General features: G+C 41.5%; 1 protein-coding gene across 1 annotated transcript in view; it reads left to right on the plus strand.

Annotated features, from left to right (window-relative positions):
• ACOT9 (acyl-CoA thioesterase 9) overlaps nt 1–2826 on the plus strand; it is a 32322-nt gene extending 29496 nt beyond the window's left edge. Inside the window, exons 10-15 of the mRNA XM_007534081.3 lie at nt 44–155; nt 318–408; nt 793–878; nt 1568–1655; nt 1942–2092; nt 2540–2826. Coding sequence (XP_007534143.1) covers nt 44–155; nt 318–408; nt 793–878; nt 1568–1655; nt 1942–2092; nt 2540–2628 — 617 coding nt within the window. The 3' untranslated portion in view covers nt 2629–2826. The remainder of the gene's footprint in view (nt 1–43; nt 156–317; nt 409–792; nt 879–1567; nt 1656–1941; nt 2093–2539) is intronic.
• The last annotated feature ends 9582 nt before the right edge of the window (nt 2827–12408 follow it).

Raw genomic sequence — 12408 nt, forward strand, 5'->3', positions numbered from 1 at the left:
GGTGATGCTTCTGATCATAGCTCCTTATTATCACATGTTCCAGTAAACAGAGGGAGAAGGATTGCCTTCAGTTCCACATCATTACTGAAAGTGGCTCCCAATGCTGAAGAGAGGACAGCCATACACAATATGTTTCTTAGCACGCTGGATTCAAAGTAAGTTAGGTTGGTGAGCTTCCAGGTTGGGAAATCATTGAAATCTTGGCCTTCCCTAAAGTCATGCTTAGGTGAACATTCTGGGAATTGCTTGCACATATTTTACTTTTCACCAGTGAAACCATAGCACTAACAGGGTTTACTAAATTTCCACTTGTACAGGACTATGAGTTTCCGAAGTCGAATATTGCCCCCTAATGCAGTATGGATGGAGGATTCAAAACTGAAGGGCTTGGAAATTTGTCACCCTCAGGTATTATAATAAAAAAAATTTAAATAGGCTAACTTGCTTTTGCAATACTCAGTTTTGGTGCACCTTTAAACTGACCTCTAATCTATGACATTAATTCCTTTGTTCTTTATATGAGGATGGCTATGACTTTGTGTTTATCAATATTTTTTTGCTTCCAGAGTTATTGCTGGGGCTTACAGCTGCATGATTCTAGCATGCTCAGTGAACTCCTTTTTAGTTTTAGGTAGATAAAGAGGGAAAGAGAGAGAACACAATACTGCTTCACTGCTTATGAAGCTCCCCTTTTGATAGTGTTCCCATGTGACAGCCAGTACATGGTAAAGTGTGTACTCTACCCTGTGAGATAGCTCCTATCCCCCTACTAATACTTATTTTGTCTTATAGGAGCGGAATATTTTCAATCGGATCTTTGGAGGTTTCCTTATGAGGAAAGCCTATGAACTTGGATGGGCTACTGCTTGCAACTTTGGGTAAGTTAGATTTAGGGTAACTTTAGCTTCTGAGGGAGAATTTCTATGACCTCAGAATAAAATGAAAGGAAACATTTTAGATCAGAATGAATGTGCTAGTATTTAAACAAGTGTCACACGGATACCAGCTGGGTTTGAGCTTCATTTTCTAAGAAATAAAGTCACACATTTGCTATGACTGTAAGCTAGTATATCATAGACCTATGGGAGAAGGAGGCTATACATATTATGCGGAAGGGAAACAACACAGTGATTCTGGCATTAGTTTTACCACAGCGGCCTCCCTTGCCGTTCCTTATGGGTATGATTATTCTCAGCTTCTCTAGGCTTGTTGTTCAGTAACAACTTTTATTTCAGCGATTTGGAGGTAGTTCACCTGGTAGAACGAGCACAGTAATATGCTTGAGGACCCAGCTTTGAGCCCTGGTACATGGGAGTGCCATGAAGGACAGGTGCTATGGTATCCTTCCTTTTCACGGTTACTCCTTTCTCCCCTCTGTCTATTTTAGATTAGAACTGTAGATTAGAAGTCTGCTGGGAATAGTGGACTCATACAGGTGTGAGTCCCCCAGTGCACCATAAAAATTATTTCCATTAATGGGGGAAAATAAAGATTTATAAATAAAGACTTACAAATAAAGACTATCTAGGTTTTGCATTGAATTCCAAATTCTGTCTTTTCCCAATAGTGGTTCCCGACCATTTGTAGTAGCTGTGGATGACATCATGTTTCAGAAACCTGTTGAGGTTGGATCATTGCTGTTTCTTTCTTCGCAGGTAGGTATATGATGAAAGATGAAATATAATTTATTCATTTGGGTGTAGGAGAGAAGTTTTATTTTATTTTAATTTCTTTATTGGGGAATTAGTGTTTTACATTTGACAGTAAATACAATAGTTTGTTCATGCATAACATTTCCCAGTTTTCCATATAACAATACAACCCCCACTAGGTCCTCTGTCATTTTTCTTGGATCTGTATAGGAGAGAAGTTTTAAATTCAAATATGTCTTTACTTTCTTCATAATGCATTTGACTGACTAAATTGTTCATAATATCTTAGGTATGCTTTACTCAGCGCAATTACATTCAAGTCAGAGTTCACAGTGAAGTGGCCACTCTTGAGAATAAAAGGCATACAACCACCAATGTCTTTCATTTCACGTTCATGTCAGAAGAACAAGTGCCTTTGGTGTTCCCCAAAACATATGGAGGTAAGCAACAATGGCTCCTGTCCCTGCCCAGAGGAAGAACATTCAAAGTAAGGTCGGTTTTTCCGTTTCAATTGTGGTAAGAAGTACAGTGATGCCTGTTGGTGCAGCAGCACAGTTTTAGGAGACTTTTGCTTTTGGGGTTCTGCCACCCTGGAAGCCAGGATGTCTTGTGGTCTTGTTGCTGTTCAGTGCACCTGACTGTTACCTGAAGGGCTAGTGTCAGCTGCAAGCAGCCACTGGTAGTCACAGGCTAGCCCAGGCCAAACAGAGGGATGGGAGTCAAGGCTTACTTCATTGTGAGCATTGTGTGCCCCACCCCATGGTGCATGCCTGGTGCCTGCTTTACATGCTCATTGCTGTCCCTGTGGTCCCAAGTAACCTTGTGTCGGTATATGTATTTTTTCAAATGTTGTCATTTCTCCAGGGTTCTCTTTCTTGTATTTTCAGAGTCCATGTTATATTTAGATGGACAACGGCATTTTAACTCCATGAGTGTACCAGTGACCTTGCGAAAGGCCTACCTTGTGGAACCCTAGGAGCTCTGTGCAGTTGAAGACCAGTACTCCATAGTGCCTGATGAAGGCCTGATCCTATGTATTGCTTCTTGTGTTTATTCAAATTCTCCAAAGAGAAGAATGTGTTCAGCTCTCATGATGTTAAGAAAAACAGGATGAGAGCGACTTGGTGGGTCACTGAGAAAAAAAGTTGCTAAACAATAAATATTTTCAAGAGAATTTTTATTGTGAAACTTTCATGTTGCCACGGTTTACTAAGGGATTTAATAGAATCTGAGTACTCTGTCTACACATTTATTCCCTTTGCTACTTGCATTTTCTATGATATGATCTACTTTCTCTTACCTTTTGAATAGAGCCAGAAGCTTGATTCATGAAGAACTGAAGACTTCCTTCTTACTCCAGGGAGAGCTGACATTTAATTCTTTTGATGCATTTGTGCAGAGAAGGATCTTTATCTTTCTAAATACAAATTTGATTATATGGGATGGCTGGGCTCACCTAGAAGGTTCCTGTTGCATGTGGTGTCTCATGTAGTTGCTCAGTTGGGAGGTCTTCTGGGGCTGGACCATCTGGCACCTCAACTAAAGTCACTGGGATGAGTGGTAGCTGGCCAGGCCTCTCTAGAAACTGGAGCAATTCCTTAAGTGGTGCTACTCCAAGAACAGTCAGGCAGATTCCCAGGACCTAACTACATCACTGTCTTTTGCCTCTGAATGCCTTCTTAAGCAGGAATAATCAGTGGTATCATGGAAGTTCACAAAGACGACCACTGCAAAAAAAACAAACAAACAAAAAAACCAGTGAGCAGATATGTGGTAGGCTGCTAATAAGAGAAGCTTCAAAAGGCAGTGCTGTCTAGAACTGGATGACAAGCTGATCATTCCTAGTGTCCAGTGCTGTCCTAAGTGAATTCCTTATATTACCGGTCTGGTGCAAGTGAAGTATTTTTTTAATTTCTTTATTGGGGGATTAATGTTTTACAGTTGACAGTAAATAAAAGTTTGTACATGCACAACATTTCTCAGTTTTCCACATAAAAATACACCCCACTAGGTCCTCTGTCATCCTTTTCCAGGACCTGTACTCTCCCCCCACCCTGAAGTATTTTTGTAACTATTTAAATTTTTCTCTTTTGTTGTCCTTGTTTTATTGTTGTGATTATTGTTGTTGTTATTGATGTTGTTGTTGGATAAGACAGAGAGATGGGGAAGACAGGGAGAGAAAGACACCTGCAGACCTGCTTCACCGCTTGTGAAGTGACCCTCCTGCAGGTGGGGTGCCCAGGGCTCAAATTGGGTTCTTTACTCTGGTCTTTGCACTTGGCGCCGGCGCCCTGTGCACTTAACACACTGTGCTACTGCCTGACCCCTAATTTATTTATTTATTTATTTTATAGGACAGAGAGAAACTGAGAGGGGAAGAAAAGCTAGAAAGGGAGATAGATCAGCAAGCTTAAGGATGCAGGTTCAAGCCCCCACCCTCCACCTGCTGGGGGAACGCTTCATTAGTGGTGAAGTAGGTCTGCAAGTGTTTATCTGTCTTTTCCATTTCTATCTCCCCTCCACTATCAGTTTGTCCTGTCAAATAAAAATAGAAAAAAATGGCCATGTGGAGCAGTGGATTCATACTGTGGGCAGTGAGCACCAGTGATAACCCTGGTGACAAAAAAGGGTGTGTGTGTGTAGATAGACACCTTCAATCCTGCTTCATCACTTGTAAAGCTTATTCACTGCAGGTGGGAACTTAGGGCTTGAACCTGGGTTCTCACACACTGTAATGTATATACGCTACCAGATGTACCTCTCAGCCCCTGAACTCTTTAAAAATAATTTTTTGTTATTAATAGTGGGTTACAAGATTATAACATTACAATTATAGTTTCACACCTTACCCACCACCAAAGTTCTGTATCCCCATCCTCACACCTTCCTAAGATAACCACCATAGTTCTCACAAGTCTTAAAAACAGTTTGCTTCTGTTTTGTTTGCATTTTTTTTTTGGGCAATTTCATATAAATCAGAGCTCTAGATTCCAAATATGAGTGAAACTATCTGGTAGTTGTCTTTCATATCTCTTTTTTTTTTCTTTATTTTATTTTTTTAAGAAAGGATTAATTAACAAAACCATAGGGTAGGAGGGGTACAATTCCACACAATTCCCACCACCCAATCTCCATTTCCCACCCCACCCCCCCGATAGCTTTCCCATTCTCTAGCCCTCTGGGAGCATGGACCCAAGGTCATTGTGGGTTGCAGAAGGTAGAAGGTCTGGCTTCTGTAATTGCTTCCCCGCTGAACATGGGCGTTGACTGGTCGGTCCATACTCCCAGTCTGCCTCTCTCTTTCCCTAGTAGGGTGGGTCTCTGGGGAAGCGGAGCTCCAGGACACATTGGTGGGGTCTTCAGTCTAGGGAAGCCTGGCCGGCATCCTGATGACATCTGGAACCTGGTGACTGAAAAGAGAGTTAACATACGAAGCCAAACAAATTGTTGAGCAATCATGGACCCAAAGCTTGGAATAAAGGAGAGGAAGTGTTAGGAGGGTACTCATTGCAAACTAGTGCACTTCTGCTTTCAGGCATATATTTTGCAGTAGTTTACGGATACGTGTGAACATATGCTCTCTCTCACAGAAACTGGTGTATATCTAGGTTTTGGGACTTTGTTAGAAAGTGAACCACTTGAGATGAAATTAGAGTATACTATGAAAGGAAAGGTCTCACCCGAGTAATGAAGTTGAAGGGTTGTTATTCCACACATGAAGTCTCTGGACACAGTCTGAAGTGAAGCATGTTGAGGTGGCAATTGTTGTGTTGGTTAGTCTCGAAGTTTTTCAAAACACAAACTGAATCTTTCAGTATATAGGCTGTGTAATTGATATGCAGACTCTCTCAAAAGCCTAGACCAAGTAGATCAGAAGCAACCAATAGCACAGCTTTATACAAGATACTGGGTACTGTACAGCAAACCCTAACAAAAGGACTTTTCAAAGTTAACCCAATTACCAAATAATGTGATGATAACATTGACTATCGATTGTCTTTTTGAACCCTAAGACAGCAGGAACCTCACATCTATCTCTACTATGGAGCCTCTACTTCCCCCAGTCCTGGAACCCTTGGATAGGGCCCACTTTCCCATATGCCTCTCCCAATCCTTATCAAATAATATTGCATCTGCCGATCATATCTCTTTTTTAACACAAAATTTTATTTGCTATTAGTAGTTTGTTACAAGACTGTAACATTACAATTTATAGTTCTACACTACACCCACCGCCAACGTTCCATATCACCACCCTCCCACCTCCAAAAGATGACTACTATAGTTCATACAAGTCTTAAAATTTGCTTGTTTCTGTTTTGTTTGGATTTTTTTTGGCAAGTTCATATAAATCAGACGTCTAGATTGCACATATGAGTGAAACCATCTGGTAGCTGTCTTTCATTCTTTACTTTTGCAAAGCATAGTCACCACCAATTCCATCTACTTTGTCCCAAAAAAATACATTATCTTTTTAAATCACAAAATAGTATTCCATTGACAATATATTTAATAACTTCTTTTTAACTTTTTTTTTATATTTTCCCTTTTGTTGCCCTTGTTTTTTATTGTCGTAGTTATTATTGTTATTGATGTCGTCATTAGATAGGACAGAGAAAAATGGAAAGAGGAGGGGAAGACGGGGAGAGAAAGATAGACACCTGCAGACCTGCTTCACCTCCTGTGAAGCGACTCCCCTCCAGGTAGGAAGCCGGGGATCGAACTAGGATCCTTACATTAGTCCTTGCGCTTTGCGCCACGTGCACTTAACTCACTGTGATACCGCCTGACTCGCATTTCATAACTTCTTTAGCCTGTGTTTTCGTGTCCTTTGGATAAATGCCAAAGAGTAGTATTGCTGGATCACAAGGTAATTCCATTTTTATTTGTTTAAAGACTGTCCATACAGTCTCCCAACAGCAACATAGCAGACCCTGAACTATTCTTAAAAACATTTTTATGGATGAGTAACTTTGGAGATCATTGCATAGGATAGATAACCTTCTTGTACTATTTTCTAATACAAGACTGAAAAGGAGGACCACAAGGATACCTGTTTAACATTGAGCTTTTGTGAAACTTGTTAGACTACAGACCTCTTTTCATTTGTTAATACCTTTGAACCAATAAAATAAACTAAGGGTTTCTGTAACTTATAAAGCTGGAATCATACTGTATAGTTTGTTTTTTAAGAAATAAATTGTTCTCTGTTGCCACGAAGAATCAGGTATTACTATCAACCAAGGCCCTGTACGTGAATGATACTTCTGAACCTCTCTGGTCCAGTGCTTTCATTCTATATTTTTAGAGAGGGAGAAAGACCAATACATGGAGTCTTGCCATTGTTGCCCCAGGTGCTCCTTGTGGTGCCAGGGATCAAACCCAGGGCCTCATGCATTTTAAAGTGTATACTTGAACTGATGAGCCATCTCCCGGCCCAGTCATATTTCTTTAAAATCAAATTTACAGTGGCGTTTTTATTGTTTCAGTGTGGTTGTCATGCATGCATGATACAACCACTCCAGGGACCATTTTCATTTTTAAAAATTGTTTATTATTCGATAATGTCAGAATTGAGAGGAGAGGGTAATAAGGAAAGAGACACCTGCAGCCCTACTTCACCACTTGTGAAGCTTTCCCCCTGCAGGTAGGACCAGGGGCTTGAACCTGGATCCTTATGCACTGTAATGTATGCACTTTGCCAGGTGTACCACCATCTGACCCCCAAAAGACTTTCTTTTACTTTAGGTAGGGAGGGGGGGAGTACTACAGCACTACTCCACCATACATGGAGCTCCCTCAGTGTCATCCATAGTACTCCTATGTTGCATATGGGCTCAAATACTCATACATGTTAAGGCAATGCTCTCTTAGGATCTATCTCCTGACTCGGGTGACATTTTTAGATCTGAATGGCATTTCCGGGTTTCAGAGGGTGGTAGTCATACTTTTTTAAAAAAATATTTTAATATTTATTTTTATTTATTCCCTTTTGTTGCCCTTGATGTTTTATTGTTGTAGTTATTATTGTTGTCATTGTTGTTGTATAGGACAGAGAGAAATAGAGAGGGGAGGGGGAAGACAGAGAGAGGGAGAGAAAGATAGACACCTGCAGACCTATTTCACCACTTGTGAAGCGACACCCCTGCAGGTGGGGAGCCAGGGCTTGAACCAGGATCCTTATGCGGGTCCTTGTGCTTAGCGCCACCTGCGCTTAACCCGCTGCGCTACAGCCCGACTCCCAGTCATACTTTCTTAACTGGATTGTAATAGCTTGCTATCACTGGGTATGTTTTCTAAACTGTTAACCTATTAACAAGATGTTTTAACTTCATAGCGAACTGAATAATCATCTTTTAGCATAGTAGCCTTTTATAGATGAGAATAGGCAGGTGAAAGGAAATTTATCAGGAGGAGGTAAAGGTTAGTTTACATTTGCCTCTTTTGACACAATACAAATTTATATTTGATTTCTATTTCTGGGAAAGAGTCTGCAGCTCGAACAGTGCTTTGTGCTTTGAATGAAAACATGAATTAGAGACCGTTTTGTTTGGTTGTAGAATCACATGGCAACTTGTGTGCCAGTGAAGTGTGGTAAAAAAAAAAAACAGCTACAAGATGTGATCATTAGGAAATAATGTTTGGGGGACTGGCTGGTGGCTCACCTGGTAAGGCACACATGTTACTATGTGCAGGAACCCAGGTTCAAGTCCTTACCTGTGCTGGGATGCTTTATGAGTGGTAGGACAGTAGTACTGTTGGTAAAAAAAAAAAAAGTCTCTTTTTCTCTCACTCTCTCCCTAACTTGTATTTCTCTATCCAAGAAAAAAAAAAAAGGCTATTAGGAGTGGTGGAATTGTACAGGCACTGAGTCCTAGTGATAACCCTGGTGACAAAATAATTTTTGTGTGTGCCTAACATACTGTAATTTTATTGTCAGGCACTGTGCTAATGACAGTAAATATATTTTCTCATTTAATTCTTGCAACCACCCTTTGAGGACAATGCTATTATTACCAACATTTTGCAGGTGAGGCAAGTGAGACTTGAAAGAGGAAAAATTTCCAAGTTTTACCCTGTAACTGATGTGTGTGGGGTAGAATATGCCCCAGATATGCCTTTGCCACATTTCATACATGGTTTCTCAGCTTTTACGATAGTGTTTTTTCCGAAGGTGAAAAACAGGGAGAGGGGAGAGGGGAGAGGAGAGAGGAGGAAAGACACCATAACATTGTTTCACTGCTTGAGAAACTTCCCCATTGCATGATCCCAAGTGGTGGTCAGGGGCTCAAAACTGTATCCTCACCTCATGCCATGGTAGTGTGAGCTCTACTGGGAAAACTGTCTCCTGGCCCCTCCATGTTTTTTTTCTAAGTTACATGTGTGTTAAAAACAAAAGCAAATAAACTGAGTTTTTCTTGTGGTCTGAATTTTGAAATATTTGCTGTTTCCCAAAAGATTATCATGAGAGGGCTTTTGTCTCTTGAGGTACTGCTTTTATGACCTATTCCAAAATAGGTTTCATAGAAACTTCAGATTACCTCTTGACCTATTTTGGGGTATACTTCTATTGTCAAGGTATGAACTATCTCCTGTTGTGCATACAAATACTACACTAGTCTTTTTCTTAATCTGTTGTCAGCTATCTCTAGAGAAAAGCTTCTGAACCTTGCTACTATTGATAACCTAGGCCTGGTAATTCTTTTTTGGATGGAGTTTACCCTGTGTATTGTAGAATGCTAAATAGAATCTCTGGCTTTTCCCCTTTAGATGCCATTAACAGTTCCATAAACTGGGACAATGAAAAACATCTCCAAACATCACCATGTCCCCTGGGGGCAATTTGTCTCTGGCCAAGAAGCACTACATGGGGGATGTTGGGCAGTGCACATTTGGTTGAATGCATATTACCATGCTCAAATACCAGGGTTTGAGCCTCCAAGCCCCACCTGCAGGAGATGCTTCCTGAGCAGTGAAGCAGGCCTAGAAGTCATCTCTTTCTCCCTATCTCTGCCCCTCAATTTCTCCTATCAAAATAAAAAAGGGGTGGGTGGCTTCCGGGAACAATGGATTTGTAGTGCTTGTACCTAGTCTGTCATAACCCTGGTGGCAAAAACACTAGGTTACAGCAAATTGGCATGTTCTGGGAATAGGTGTCCTGTAGCTGTACCCATCAGACCTGGCACCTTTCCAGTAAGCCAAGAGATTGTTCACTGAACACTCAATCTTCCCAGTCTTCTGTAAATGGCCACATGAGATTATCTTTAGGATATTATTCTGTGAACTTTTGAGAAGTCCACCATTGGAAAAGTTTAAAAATGGCAGAGAAGCTATTTTATTTAGTGCTATTTTATTCATAGGGTCATTACATTAGCCAGTTAACATGAAAAGCGGTGAGTCAGGATATATTTTCACTTGTAGGTACCCCACAATTATTAACACTGTTAGTGTCTGCTTCAGTAATTAAATACTAAGCTCCCTGAGGGTAAATATTTGTCATCTGGATACTTAATGGATGCCAGATGTTTGCTGAATATTGAATGAGACATTACAGATGAACTTTTCCAAGTAGATCTAATAATTGTAAGTATAGTAAAATCACTTAAGCAGCCAGAAAATCTCCAAAGGACAGAAATTATTGTGAATATACACTTATTCCAGAATGAGTTAAAAATGTGCACTTTCCAAATTGGAAAAGAGAAATCAGAAAAGGCTTCTTGTTGTATCGAAAACATTGATTGACAGGATTATCAGAAGCCCAACTTTACTAATGGGTTAGCTTCTAAAATTTTTGATTTTAAGGTAGCATCTAGAAATACTTTGCAGGGGGCAGGCAGTGGCACACCAGGTTAAGCGCACATAGCTAGAAATACTTTGCAGGGGACAGGCAGTGGCACACCAGGTTAAGCGCACATAGCACAAAGTACAAGGAACTGAGTAAGGATCCCGGTTCAAACCCCCCCCCCGCCCCCCCACCTATAGGTGGGTTGCTTCACAAGTGGTGAAGCAGATCTGCAGTTGTCTTCCTTTCTATCTTCCCCTCCCTCGGCACCAGGAGCAGTGGATTTGTAGTACTGGCACCTAGCCCCAGCGATAACCTTGGAGGCTGTTGGGTAGGATGAGTCAGAAAGAGGGAGGAATGCTCATGTAGGTGAAATTTGGGCAAAAGTCAGAAAGGGAGAGCACAGGGTGGAACTTGGACTTGGGGTGGGGTACTACACCAAAGCAAGGGATTCTGTGGAAGGTATGGAAGAGGGGAGCTTTGAAAGGGGGTCAGGGAGTGAGAGTATTTTACAGATATGCATGAGGTGAAGCTGTGAAATGTAGACAGCTGTGCTACAGATCATTCACCTCCTGATGAGGGGATACTGTGTTATAGCAAAGGGTTATAAACGACAGTTGGAGTCCCATGCCCGTACCTATCATTAATCATGTGTCATTTTGGGGGTTGGGTGGTAGCACAGCGGGTTCAGCGCACATTGCACAAAGCACAAGGACTGGTATTAAGGATCCCAGTTCGAGCCCCCCGGCTCCCCACCTGCAGGGGGATTGCTTTACAAGCAGTGAAGCAGGCCCACAGGTGTCTTTCTCTCCCCTTCTCTGTCTTCCCATCTCCTCTCCATTTCTCTCTGTCCTATCCAACAACAATAATAACCACAACGATTAAACAAGGGCAACAAAAGGGAAAAAAAATAAGCTCCAGGAGCAGTGGATTCGTGGTGCAGGCATCGAGCTCCAGCAATAACCCTGGAGGCAAAAAAATGTCATTTTTGACAACTAAGGTCAGTAATTCTCCGATTGTAGTGGTGATCTCCCCTGGTACAAAGGTTCTCCCTCCCTACTCCACCCCCAAGTATTAAGAGGGATTATCATGGAAGACAGGTCACCAGATGCTGTAACTATCTGACAAATCTACAGTCACAATAAAGCCAGTCACAGTGGGGTGGCAAATGGGGTAATGAAGTAGCACTGCAGTTCAGCTTTGTATATAGGTATGTGTGAAGAGTCAGCTCCATATAGCTAGGGTTTCAACTTTTATTTATTTATGGTGTTACAGACTGAACCCAGGGCCTCATATATGCAGAATATGCACTGACCTACATCCTCAGCTCTCAACTTACATTTGTGAAATAAACCTGCTTAAGCTGTCACGTAAGTATTTAGTACAAGTTGAAAAATATACATCTGGAGAATGGGAGTCCAGAGGGCTTAGTGGTACATCCAGAGCACTGCTAAGTTGTCCCTACCAGATGCCATGGAATGTGACTGCTATGGTAACCTATTTTCTGCCACTTTTTTTTTTTTTGCCTCCAGGGTTACTGCTGGGGCTCAGTGCCTGCACTACGAATCCACTACCCATGGAGGATATTTTTCCCCTTTTGTTGCCCTTGTTTTACTATTATTGTGATTGCTGTCATTGTTGTTGGATAGGACAGAGAGAAATCAAGAGGGGAAGACAGAGATGGGAAGAGAAAGACACCTACAGACCTACTTCACTACTTGTGAAGCAACCCCCCTGCAGGTGGGGAGCCGGGGGCTCGAACTGGGTTCCTTGCAGCCGATTCTTGCACTACCGTTGTGCTATTGCCCGCCCTCCTGCTGCCACCATTCTTAAGTACAAAGAGGTGAGCCACAGTGGAGCATTAAGAAATGAGATACTAGAATTAGCCTTTTCAATTCTAGCTAGCTTTGGTAGCTAGATTAGACTTGTAGCTAGACTGTAGGTAAAGAATTTATCTGAGCTTCAGTTTCCTTT

This window comes from Erinaceus europaeus, chromosome X (genome assembly GCF_950295315.1).
Source record: "Erinaceus europaeus chromosome X, mEriEur2.1, whole genome shotgun sequence".
Classification (NCBI taxonomy): domain Eukaryota; kingdom Metazoa; phylum Chordata; class Mammalia; order Eulipotyphla; family Erinaceidae; genus Erinaceus; species Erinaceus europaeus.